Source organism: Myotis daubentonii, chromosome 16, assembly GCF_963259705.1.
Source record: "Myotis daubentonii chromosome 16, mMyoDau2.1, whole genome shotgun sequence".
NCBI classification, from domain to species: domain Eukaryota; kingdom Metazoa; phylum Chordata; class Mammalia; order Chiroptera; family Vespertilionidae; genus Myotis; species Myotis daubentonii.
Genome location: NC_081855.1, coordinates 4,190,289 through 4,203,004, shown reverse-complemented (window position 1 = coordinate 4,203,004; position 12,716 = coordinate 4,190,289). Strand labels below are relative to the sequence as shown.

General features: G+C 54.0%; 2 protein-coding genes and 1 long non-coding RNA gene across 6 annotated transcripts in view; 1 reads left to right on the top strand and 2 right to left on the bottom strand.

Moving 5' to 3' along the window:
- Positions 1 to 7,443, bottom strand: part of SLC5A10 (solute carrier family 5 member 10) — an 89,387-nt gene extending 81,944 nt beyond the window's left edge. For 2 of the 3 annotated variants that reach the window (XM_059668432.1, XM_059668433.1), the window contains exon 1: positions 7,311 to 7,443. In XM_059668432.1, the coding sequence (XP_059524415.1) occupies positions 7,311 to 7,424 (114 nt within the window). In that variant the 5' untranslated portion in view covers positions 7,425 to 7,443. Of the gene's footprint in view, positions 1 to 7,058; positions 7,075 to 7,310 lie in introns of those variants that run through there. The other variant, XM_059668434.1, reaches the window with a different exon arrangement.
- FAM83G (family with sequence similarity 83 member G) overlaps positions 1 to 8,979 on the top strand; it is a 74,485-nt gene extending 65,506 nt beyond the window's left edge. Inside the window, exon 7 of one of the 2 annotated variants that reach the window (XM_059668424.1) lies at positions 8,910 to 8,979. In XM_059668424.1, coding sequence (XP_059524407.1) covers positions 8,910 to 8,964 — 55 coding nt within the window. In that variant the 3' untranslated portion in view covers positions 8,965 to 8,979. Of the gene's footprint in view, positions 1 to 1,292; positions 1,336 to 8,909 lie in introns of those variants that run through there. The other variant, XM_059668425.1, reaches the window with a different exon arrangement.
- Positions 8,980 to 10,458: 1,479 nt separating this feature from the next.
- LOC132217950 (uncharacterized) lies at positions 10,459 to 12,147 on the bottom strand. Its single transcript, XR_009449048.1, has 3 exons — positions 12,081 to 12,147; positions 11,617 to 11,841; positions 10,459 to 11,464 (listed from the first exon to the last, which is right to left on the bottom strand). It is a non-coding gene; the product is annotated as an uncharacterized LOC132217950 (long non-coding RNA).
- Between the last annotated feature and the right edge of the window lie 569 nt (positions 12,148 to 12,716).

Sequence of the window (12,716 nt, the reverse complement as noted above, 5' to 3'; positions counted from 1 at the left end):
TGAAAAAGAAATGAAACTAGGCTACAACTTACACCATACACAAGAATAAACTCAAAATGGATAAAAGACGTAAATATAAGTCACAAAAACATAAATATCCTAGAAGAAAACAGGGAGTAAAATCACAGATATCTCATGTAGCAGAATTTTCACTCATACATCTCCTAGGGCAACAGAAACAAAGGAAAAATAAACAAATGGGACTACATCAAACTAAAAATCTTCCTCACAGCAAAAGAAATCAGCATCAAAATGATAAGGGAACCCACTGTGTGGGAGAACATACTCACCTATTATACATCTGATAAGGGGTTAATTTCCAAAATAATCAAAGAACTCATACAAATCAACACCAGGAAGACAAATCATCTGATTTAAAATGGGTAAAGGAACCGAATAGAAGAGGACATACAGATGGCCAAGAGACATATGAAAAAATACTCTGAAGTCACTAATCATCCCAGAGATGCAAATTAAAATGCAATGAGGTATCACCTCACACCTACCAGAATGGCTACCATCAACAAATCAACAAGCAACAAGTGCTGGCGAGGATGTGGAGAAAAGGGAACCGTAGTGCCCTGCTGGTGGGAATGCAGACTGGTGCAGCCACTGTGGAAAACAGTGTGGAGTTGCCCAAAAAATTAAAAGTGGAACCATAGTTTGACCCAGCAATCCCCCTTTTGGGAATATATCCTAAGAGTCCCAAAAATCAATTAGAAAGACTATATGCTCCCCGATGTTCATAGCAGCGCAATTTACAATAGCTAAGATCTGGAAACAGCCCATCAGTAAATGAGTGGATAAAAAGCTGTGGTACATTTACACCATGGGATACTATGCAGCTGTAAAAAGCAGAATCTTTTACCCTTTGCAGCAGCATGGAGGGACCTGGAGAGTATCATGGTAAGTGAAATAAGCCAGTGAGAGAAAGACAAATATCACATGATCTCACTCATATGTGGAATCTAATGAACAAAACAAACTGATGAACAAAATAGATCCAGAGCCATGGAAGCATGGAACAGACTGACAGGTCTCAGAGAGAAACGGGGGAGGAGGGAGATTGGCTTAAAGAACATATGCATAGCCCGTGGACACATAATACTGAGGTGAAGGCCTGGGTGAGGCAGGGGTTGGGGGGAGGGGGCAAAGGGAGGAAAAGGGGAGAATCTGTAATACTGTCAACAATAAAAAAAATGAATAAATAAAAACAAGAAAAAGAGAGTGTTGCTGGGTCTTGGTCTGGGAAGACACTGACGGTTGCATGTGGCTGTAACTATGCCCTGCAGGCTCCTCCAAAGATGGGCAGGACGATGAGCTCAATGGAGTGAGAGGCCCGTGAGCAAGCAGCACAAGAGGTTCCCACTGCACTCCTAACCCCACGTCCTACACGCTTCCCCATTCATGATTGAGGCTCCATGAGATGGATACAACTATTAATCATTTTGCTACTTGATTTTGAATACTAATAGAAAAAACACAAAAAAATTATAACACTAAAACATGGTTAAAATGGTGAGTTTTATGTTACGTGAATATTACCCATTAAAAGAAAAAAGAACAGAGGCAGCCAGCTCCCCATCCACAGCCCGCTCCCCCTGCCCTGGGCTCAGCAGTCAGCTTCCCCGAGCTTCAGTTCTGTCCAGCCTACTCCCGGCCACTGCCCAACCCCCCTGGAGCCGCCACCCCCACCCGGGGGGCAGGGGGAGCTCTGGGCCTCAGGCAGGGATGGACACAGACATAACGGGGAGCTGTGACCACGAGCAGAGCTGACCAGCGCTGACTGAGCCAGCTCCTCCTGGCTTCTTATCCCTGACCAGCCAAACCGCTTCAGGAAGGTTGCTGGGGCCCTGAAGGTCAAGCTTTGACCTTCCTCAGAGCGTGCCTCAGTGCGCAGCTAAGCTGGGCTTTCTTATTTCTGCTCTGGAAGCTGAAAGCCCTTTGGTCTTGATTCCTTACTTCTAATATTTATATTTCTAATACATTTCAACAAATGATCACTTGATGTCCTGCCTGCCTTTTATCTGGGGGGAGTATGGATTTTGGCTCTATGTGTTTGGAATTTAAAATCAGAAATCAGAGTGCCTGGGCAAGCGGCTTAGTGTAACCAGTGCCTCCGTGTCCTCCTCTGAACTGTGGCCCTAGTAGCTCTTCCCTCGTGGGCTCTGAGGAGGTTAATGAGTGAAGGCAGGTGGCTCTGACACTGGCGCCTGGGCCCGGTAAGTGTTGAATAAGGGTCAGGGATCAGGGGGCTTTTCCACGCCTCGTTGGCGCTACCTGGATGAGAGAAATTGGAAAGATAGAAAATTGAAAACAGGAGAAATTTGAGAAAAGGGGCCCAGGAGGCGTATTTAGATACACATTTCAAGGCTGGATCAGAAACTACCAGTCACTCTGTAGGCTTCTGTCTTCCTGGCTTTTCACTGTCCCCCAGCCCATGTTCAAGATGACTAAGCCGAAGCTTTTGATGTGGCTCCTTCCTGCTTTTCTCCGGCCCCAAGTCCACTCGCGTCTCCTCCTTCCTCTGCCCGTGGCCAGCGGGACTGAGAGCAGCGCAGCCCGAAGGCTCCGTCCGGCTGTGTGGCCTGCGCACCCACAGCTCGAGCAGCTCTGGCCGTAGCCCCTGCCTTTTCCTAACGTCTCCTCATCTTTCAAGGACACAGCGCCCTGCCAATTGCCTCCTTATTCTCCTTTCCATTCCTAAAGGGGCCCCTTTTCCCAGCAATTGGCTGGAGTGCCCCCCCCCCACCCCCCATCCCCAGCGCCGGGCCCTGCGCCTGTCACACCTGGTCAGGGGCAGTCCTGGCTTAAGAGGCGGTAGTCAGAGTGCATGCAGCTGGGTTGCTTCTGGACCGCGAGGTGGAGGAGGAAGCTGGGCTCTGGGGCTGCCGGCACCATGGACACCTCGTGTGCACCCACGGAGAGCCCCTCTGTGGCAGAGCTGGTTCCGAGTGAACTCGGAATTTACACCCAGGCTGGACCCTAGGCTGGCATCTCCCCTTCCGGAGGGAAAGTGGACTCAGGACAAAGCCACACATACGAGTAGGTGGAGGCGAGAGAACCACAGTGCTGTGCAACCCTAGCCTTGATGGTACTGCGAGCCCAGATCACACTGTACCTGAAGCCTCCCTATTGCTGCCCTTTTCAGGATGGATGCCTTACATTTCCTTCAGTGTTTTAGCGCATTTGAAATAGGTTTTCTGTCACTTGTTAACAGATGGCCTAATGGGTGCAAAAGGTTAACTCAGAGCCCTCTCCTCCAGGAACCGTCCTTGAAGGCCCTCCCCTGGCTCTCCTCGCCTCACCTCACCACCAGAGCATCTTTGCAGAGCTGCACCTGCCCCGCTGGTCCACCTGCCTCTGGGCCATGAGCACCTACAACCCTGTGGGACCTGGCTCGGCCCCCCCCTCTTCCAGCCCTGCTATATCCTGCACATGCTCACAGCTCTCTGCCAGCGGCACCCAGCGGGGCTGGCATGGCCTCTGGGAGGGGCAGGCCATAACTCCCACATCCCACACTGCCCGGGCCACAGCCAGGCTGCGCTGGGACAGGCGGGTCTGCACGGCACAGTGCCTGGCCTCAGAGGCCCCAAACACCTTCCTTAGGGACGCGCTCCCCGCTAAAGCCTCGCTGGTGCTGGCGGGAAAGCGTCCCTCCTCTCCTCTCCTGTCGGTGCTGAGGTCTGCTGACCTCTCAGCCTCGCTCCCGCTGTCCCACGCAGAAAGCCTCTGCTGGCCCCTCGGTGCGTGCACAGGCCCCGCCTCCCGGAACATGGCCACGATGGTTGGCACCAGATACGCACGCCCCTGTGCTCCTTGGAACAGCCAGGGGTCTGGACTGCACTGACGTTCACACTGTGTGTTCGAGGAAACTGAGCCTCAGACGCTCCGTAAAGAGCCCCACGTACATAGAGAGAGTCAGGGCCAAGCCCAGCTTCCACCGAATTCACAATTTAATCACAAAAGGATCAACTTCAACTGCTGCTTCTGTTATTGCTATTACTACCACCACAACTATCACCACTATATTCTAACCACACCATCCAACAACACTGCCAATACCCCACAGCTACCATCACAACTGTCACCACTAAAATTCTAACCACACTGTCCAACAACACCGCCAATACCCACAGCTACCACCACAACTGTCACCACTAATATTCTAACCACACTGTCCAACAATACCGCCAATACCCCACAACTACCACCACAACTGTCACCACTAATATTCTAACCACACCGTCCAACAACACCGCCAATACCCCACAGCTACCACCACAACTATCACCACTAATATTCTAACCACGCTGTCCAACAACACCGCCAATACCCCACAGCTACCACCACAACTGTCACCACTAATATTCTAACCACACCGTCCAACAACACCGCCAATACCCCACAGCTACCACCACAACTGTCACCACTAACATTCTAACCTCACTGTCCAACAACACCGCCAATACCCCACAGCTACCACCACAACTGTCACCACTAATATTCTAACCACGCTGTCCAACAACACCGCCAATACCCCACAGCTACTAGCACAACTATCACCACTAATATTCTAACCACGCTTTTCAACACCGCCAATACCCCACAGCTACCACTACAACTGTCACCACTAATATTCTAACCACACCTTCCAACAACACCGCCAATACCCCACAGCTACCACCACAAGTGTCACCACTAATATTCTAACCACGCCGTCCAACAACACCGCCAATACCCCACAGCTACCACCACAACTATCACCACTAATATTCTAACCACACCATCCAACAACACCGCCAATACCCCACAGCTACCACCACAACTATCACCACTAATATTCTAACCACGCCGTCCAACAACACCAATACCCCACAGCTACCACCACAACTATCACCACTAATATTCTAACCAAGCCATCCAACAACACCGCCAATACCCCACAGCTACCACCACAACTGTCACCACTAATATTCTAACCACGCCATCCAACAACACTGCCAATACCCCACAGCTACCACCACAACTGTCACCACTAATATTCTAACCACGCCGTCCAACAACACCGCCAATACCCCACAGCTACCACAACTATCACCACTAATATTCTAACCACACCGTCCAACAACACCGCCAATACCCCACAGCTACCACTACAACTGTCACCACTAATATTCTAACCACACCATCCAACAACACCGCCAATACCCCACAGCTACCACCACAACTGTCACCACTAATATTCTAACCACGCCATCCAACACCGCCAATACCCCACAGCTACCACCACAACTATCACCACTAATATTCTAACCACACCGTCCAACAACACCGCCAATACCCCACAGCTACCACTACAACTGTCACCACTAATATTCTAACCACACCATCCAACAACACCGCCAATACCCCACAGCTACCACCACAACTATCACCACTAATATTCTAACCACACCGTCCAACAACACCGCCAATACCCCACAGCTACCACTACAACTGTCACCACTAATATTCTAACCACACCATCCAACAACACCGCCAATACCCCACAGCTACCACCACAACTGTCACCACTAATATTCTAACCACACCATCCAACACCGCCAATACCCCACAGCTACCCCCACAACTGTCACCACTAATATTCTAACCACACCATCCAACAACACCGCCAATACCCCACTGCTACCACCACAACTGATCATCACTAATACACCACCACTACCACCAGCACCACTACCACTGCAGCTGCCAGCACCAGAACTACCACCACCACCACTGCCACTGCAGCTACCTCCACCACTACCACTACTACCACTACCACTGCAGCTACCACCACCACCACTGCCACTGCAGTCTCAAGCACCACTACTACCACCACCACTACCACTACAGATACCAGCACCACTAGTACCAGTACTACTTCCACCATAACTACCAGCACCACTACTACTACCACCACCACCACCACCACCACCACCACCACCACCAATAATACCACTACTACCACCACCACCACTATCACTGCAGCTACCAGCACCACTACTACCAGCACTACTACCACCATAACTACCAGCACCACTACTACTACCACCACCACCACCACCACCACCACCAATAATACCACTACTACCACCACCACCACTATCACTGCAGCTACCAGCACCACTACTACCAGCACTACTACCACCATAACTACCAGCACCACCACTACCACTGCAGCTGGCAGCACCACTACCACCACCACCACCGCTATCACTGCAGCTACCAATACCACTACTACCAGCACTACTACCAGCATAACTACCAGCACCACTACTACTACCACCACCACCACCACCACCACCACCAATAATACCACTACTACCACCATAACTACCAGCACCGCCACTACCAGCACCACCACCACTGCAGCTACCAGCACCACTACTACCAGCACTACTACCACCATAACTACCAGCACCACCACTACCACTGCAGCTGGCAGCACCACTACTACCACCACCACCGCTATCACTGCAGCTACCAGTACCACTACTACCAGCACTACTACCAGCATAACTACCAGCACCACTACTACTACCACCACCACCACCACCACCACCATCAATAATACCACTACTACCACCATAACTACCAGCACCGCCACTACCAGCACCACCACCACTGCAGCTGCCAGCACCACTAGTACCAGCACCACTACCAGCACCAGCACCACGGCAGCTGCCAGCACCACTACAGCTATGGAAGCAGCAGCAGCAGGGTCCAGCCCCGTGGACCTCTTAGGTAGACCTCCCCCCACTTCAAGGACTTGGGACTGAGGACAAGGTAGGTGGTGTGTCCATGTTACAGACCAGGACTCCGAGGCCCAGAAAGCCAAGCAACTTCCCAGGATTCCAGAGCGCACACACCATCCTCCCTCCCAGCCCTCAGAGTCAGGCCCGAAGCCAGAAATGAAGACCACATCCATCCCAGACTGAGAGCAGGACCCAACGCGCCCTGGTCACTGGGGAGATGCTGCCGGCGCCCAGGTCCCACACCCGCCGGCCTCTCACCCATATGCCCACGGCCAGGTCCCACACCCGCCGGCCTCTCACCCATATGCCCACGGCCAGGTCCCACACCCGCCGGCCTCTCACCCATATGCCCATGGCCAGGTCCCACACCCGCTGGCCTCTCACCCATATGCCCACGGCCAGGTCCCACACCCGCCGGCCTCTCACCCATATGCCCATGGCCAGGTCCCACACCCGCCGGCCTCTCACCCATATGCCCACGGCCAGGTCCCACACCCACCGGCCTCTCACCCATATGCCCACGGCCACATTTGCGGCAAAGTACACGGTGATGATGATGATGTCAGCCAGGCTCAGCTGCGAGCTCGAGGCCTGGGGGTCGCCCGTGGAGTTGTCCACCGCCATCCTGCAGTAGTGCCTTCTCTGAGCCAAAGGGAGTAGGGGCCGAGCCGGGCAGAGAGGACTTCCTGGCAGCAATAAATTGATCATTAAACCGAGCAAGACCAGGGCGTCCCCAGCCCCCTGTGGCCGGGCAGGGCAACTGCTTCAGAGTTCTCTCCTCGGGGAGAACTGAAAGGGCGGGGAGGAAGGAGCCTCCTGAAACTCAGAGGAGGTTTGGGGAAAATAAAGAAAGCGTGGTGGATCCAAAGCCACCAGAACGTTCCCAGAAAGGCTGCTACCCAACGGGCGGCCCAACCTCCGTGTAGTTCCTGTGAGAAGTGTGGAGGGCGGGGACCGAGGCCACCGCCCCCACGGGCACAGGCAGCGCCCCTCAGGGCTGGCACTGGGCGAGGGGCCTGGGACGGCGATGCTCACATTCCTGGTTTACTTCCCGCCACAACAGCCTGGCCCCAGATGGCACTCATGAGGGGCAGTGAGGACCTGCCCCAACACCCTTCTGGACCGAGAAACAGGCCCAGGCCCCTCAGGGTGACCTCTTCCGGGCCGGTGTGGTCTTCTTAGGGCCATGAAGCTACCGGTATCCAGCGGGCCTGCCAGGCCGAGGCCTGGCTCAGCTTTCGGCACACTGTCCCTTCCTGTGCTCAGCAAACCACTCAGGTGACGTCACCCCAGCCGGGAGCAGAGGGCAGGAGGCTGCGCCATCTGTCATTTCACTTAAGAGACAAGGCTGGGGTTCAGCTCCAGACCTGACTCCAGACCCTCCTTGTTGGTGGCAGTGATGGCTCTGGGCCCATCAGATGCCGTCGCCCTTCCGCCCTGATGCTCACTCACGAATTAAATCACGTGCAGCTGCGGGCATCGCAGTGCCAGGGCCTGTAGCTTTGCAACACCTTTGGAGTTTGACCAGGACACTCAGCCCTTCCAGAGCCTTCACGGGTGAGCGGCTGCCACTGGGAACACGCTGGCCTACCAACCCAGCTGTGCCTGTTATTTAGTAACAGGGGGTGCGGGGTTTAAAATTAACCCCCTCCCACGCAGGAAACATTAAGTCACGGCTTATAGTAAGCTAGGGAAGGCTCAGACTGCCCTCCCCAACTCCCTTCGCCTTCCATCAACTAACCTCTCAGGTGGCATTTATTTCCCAAGCCATCGCTAGAACTGTACCACGAATCAAAAGGCCGCTTCTGACGGCAGAAGGATCCAGATGTATTAGACATGTCTCTTAAAAATCAAGCAACTGAAAAGAACAGTGCCCTGGGCAGTGTGGGTCAGTTGGTTAGAGCGTTGTTCTGTGCACCGGGAGGGCACATACCTAGGTTGAAGGTTCAATCCTCGGTTGGGTGCATATGGGAGGCAACTGATCAATGTATCTCTCTCGCATTGATGTTTCTCTCTCTCTCTCTCTCTCTCTCTCTCTCTCTCTCTCTTCCCTCCCCTCCCCCCCTCTCTAAAATAAAAATAATAAAGTATTTGATCCCCTCTCCTCAGCCTGGGTCTCAGAGGAAATAAACCTTTTAGAGAGAACACCCCGACGCCCTTCTGATCAAAAGTCCTGGACAAAGACAGCGGGTCAGGAGGAGCCGGTGGGCAGAGCCAGGGAGAGCGTGGCGGGGGGACATGAGGGAGCAATTCCACGCTCAAGCCCAGTCACCGTCTCTATCCCGCCCCCTCCGGTCCAACATGCTCACACACAGACCCAACTCTGCTGGTCGGGACTCTGCCCGCCAAGAGGCCGACCAGATCACACCGGGTGAGCCGCGTCCGTCCCGAGAGAAAGCACCACTGCCATACCTGAGACACCACCTGGCACCTGATGTGTGGGGTTTTCGACACCAACCAGTTCTCCGTCTCTGGACAACGGGGTGTCCTGCAATTCAATTCAATTCTGACGCCGTCTCCCCGAGACTCATCAGGCTGCTCCTGCTTGAGGCGCCATGACAGTCCCAGGCCTCCCGTACTTCTAGCCAAACGTCCATACATCAGGGTTCCCGCAGCCCTTCTTCAGGTTATAATTTGCCAGCACCGCTCACAGGACTCAGGGACACACTTTGCTGTTATGGTTATAATAAAGGTCTGATGGAGGTTACAGATGAACCGCCAGACAAAGAGGTCTGTAGAGGAAGGGGGGTTCAGAAGGGTCCTGAGCACAGGAGCCTCTGTCCCTGTGGAGCTGGGGTGCGTCACCCTCCTGGCACATGGGTGTGTTCACCGACCTGGAAGCTCTCCAAATCCCACTCACCGTGGACGGCTAAGGAGCTTCATCGCCTAGCAGGGCTGCTGAAGTCATGGGCCACTGGTGACTGACTCCAGCCCCTCTCTCCTGGAGTTTGGGTGGGCGGTAGGCTGCCAGTTTCCTACCCTCTAATTGGCTTGGTTTTTTGGGTGACCGTCCCCCATCCTTAAGTTATCTAGGGGCCCCCAGAAACAAGTTATCTCATTGTGGCCGAAAGGGGCCACGTGCTGACCTGACAGCTCAGGGAGGCCTGCATGGCGGTCTTGCAAACTCAGACCTAAAGTCACCACAAAGGATGGTCTGAAATTAAACTTTAACTAAAAGCAGTGATGGTGGGCAGTTACATCCTAGGCCGGAATCTTCCCTGACAAGGTCAACCTTTACCTTAACTGAGCCTATCTGTCTTTTTGCATCTATGATAACATACCTTTGAAATGTCTGGGTAACATGTAACTTCTTTTTCTGGACCCCTTGGGGCACAACCTAATGTGCCTGGGTTCCAGGACAGAGACCACAAATTCCTTCATTGTTACGTTAATTGATCCTGCACCCACCTAAGTGTGTGTCTATCATTCTACTTTGTATCCAATCCCAGAGGTTTCCCTGCTTTGCTTCCTCCCGCCTCTCTAGTCTATCACCAATGGATTTCATGTAACCTACCTACGTCCCTCCTTTAATTGCAAAGTATAAATACAGATGTAACCCGCCATTCTCCAGAGCATTAGCTCAATTCATTGAGGTTGTGCTTCCCGGCATATGTCGACAGTTTGGCTCAAATAAACTCACAAAAATTCTTCACAGGTTTCAATGGTTTTTTTTATCATACAAAAGACACTCTTATCACTCTGGAAATTCCAAGGGTTTTAGGAGCTACGTGCCAGGATCTGGAACAAACACCAAGTACAGCCATTCCCCTCATAACCAGGTTTTGGCAAGGATGAACTGCATGTATTCTGGTGGTAGCCATAGAGCCATGTAGGTGCTCTATTGTTGCAGAAGACGACAGAAAAACCAAGCGACGCTTTAAAGAAAAGGAGGGACACTGTTTAATATGCCAGCGGACTCAGGGAATAACTTTCCAAATCTGAGTGAAGAAACATGCAGGGGGCTTCTCTTTATATCTCCCTGTGGTCTTTGTCCTGCAAATATGAATTATGCTTCGGGTCCTTTTCGCGGGCCTTGCAAGAAGGCCCCCAGGTGTTGGGGGTCTCAGGGCCATATCTGATGGTCTGGCCTGGCGCCAGCGTTAATCACCCTCCCTCTGGGGCAGTGCACTGTTCACAGTTTTATGGCCTCTGTAACAGGTTCTGCAAGACCAGTTTCTGGGAAGGAGGTAGTGGCTTAATTATAGATTATCAGGAATGTCCACTGGGCCTGCTGGCATGGATTCCAATGGCTAGCCCCCCAAAGATCAGGGTTACATTGGAATTAGCCCTTTGTAGCCTTTTCTCTATGATGTTTACACAGTGACGAATTCACCTAGCGATGCATGACTCAGCGCATCCCTGCCATTAAGGGGCACAGTGTATTCATTTTTTTATTATGTTACAGCCCCAGATTCATGAAAAAACGTCTTTTGGACAAGGAGGGGGCTGGGCAGGAGGGGGGTTGGCTGGGGCCAAAACAGGGGGGCTGGGAGCCCCTCTCGGGTGGGGAGGAGACATCTATGGGGTTATTTCCTCTCTTGGTGCCTCAGAATGTGCAGGAGTCTAGCGGCGGCGACCCACATGGATGGGCTGGAACGAGCTAAAGCACGGGTGCTATCCGTCCTTCTGCCCAGCTGTGGGCTGCCCCCTCCAGCTGGTGGCTCCTGCTTTTGCAATAAACACAGTGGTGCCAGTAGAAGTGGGGTCCTTGCAGTGTGCCGAGAAAAACATTTTCGGGGACCCACCAGGGAGGGTGAGGTCTGGCGGTGAGGCGTATTTGGGTGGAAACGGAAGGCTGCCTGTGAGAAATGCTCACCTGTCCGAATTCAGATCCTGGGCTGGGAGACAGAGGGGCGGCAAGAGGCCTTCTACCAGCTCTCAGCGGGGCCGTGGCAGCAGGCTCGCCCGGGGCGGAGGGCTCACCCGGGGCAGCAGCGGGCAATTTTCTCCTACTGCGCGGGAGTCCCTCCGGGTCCTCGCTGGCCGAGTCCTGTGGAGTTTACAGTCCATCCTGTAGGTCGCCCAGGTCTTATGTCTCCTACTGGGTGTTTTTAAAAAATGGGCAGAGTCCTCTTCTAGGTTTCTCTTCCTCCCTTCGTCCAGGCGGACCTTCCAGTCCCCCGTGCACAGCCTCCCGCGTCCTGTTTGCCGGGAAGCTCGGGGCCGACGGGCGCCTGCTGCTTCCTGTCTATGAGGACGACCCGTGGAGGCCGGTCTCCGACTCGCCCCCGGGTCCCCTGCCCCCTCGGCCCACCGCTCTGCGTCCCGTCTCGTCCTCACCAGGCCCGCGCTCAGCCGGTGTCAGGGGCGCTGCGCCCCGGTCCAGGCCGAGGCCCTGCCGCGGTCCGGCTGGCACAGTGCATCCCGGCTGGCGCCCGGCGCCCATCCGCCCCCCGCCCCGCCCCGCAGCTGGAGGCCCACGTGGCTGCCAGGAGGAGAGGCTGCTCACAGGCAGGAGCGCGTCTCCGTCAGGCTGATACTCATCTCAACCCGGGACAGACCAGGTGATGCTAACCAACCACTCAGCTTCCCAAGCGCTCCTGGCTTCCGGTCTCCAGCCCACCTAACCGGCTTCCTAGACCTCCTGCCGCTGTGGTCCTTACCAGCCCCATCCCTTCCCCAGGCTGCACCCACAGGCTCCTACGGCCCCAACTTTACTTCTGCGCATGTGCTTACCTCCCCTCTCCCCCCACGCTCGCTCTCCCCACCAGCGAAGGGCAGGCTGCTCCATGCATGAGGTGGGGAGCTGGGGTGCGCTAGTCCCCTGGGCGGGGCAATGCGGGGAACCCCTGGAAGGGGGTGCAGCGGTTCCTTCCTGGTTGAGCAGGCTTCTGCCCCCTCGTTACTGGGCTGATAATGTCTTAAGCTCCCTTCCTTTATTAACATCTAGCCACCTATGAACACCTTTCCCTCCTG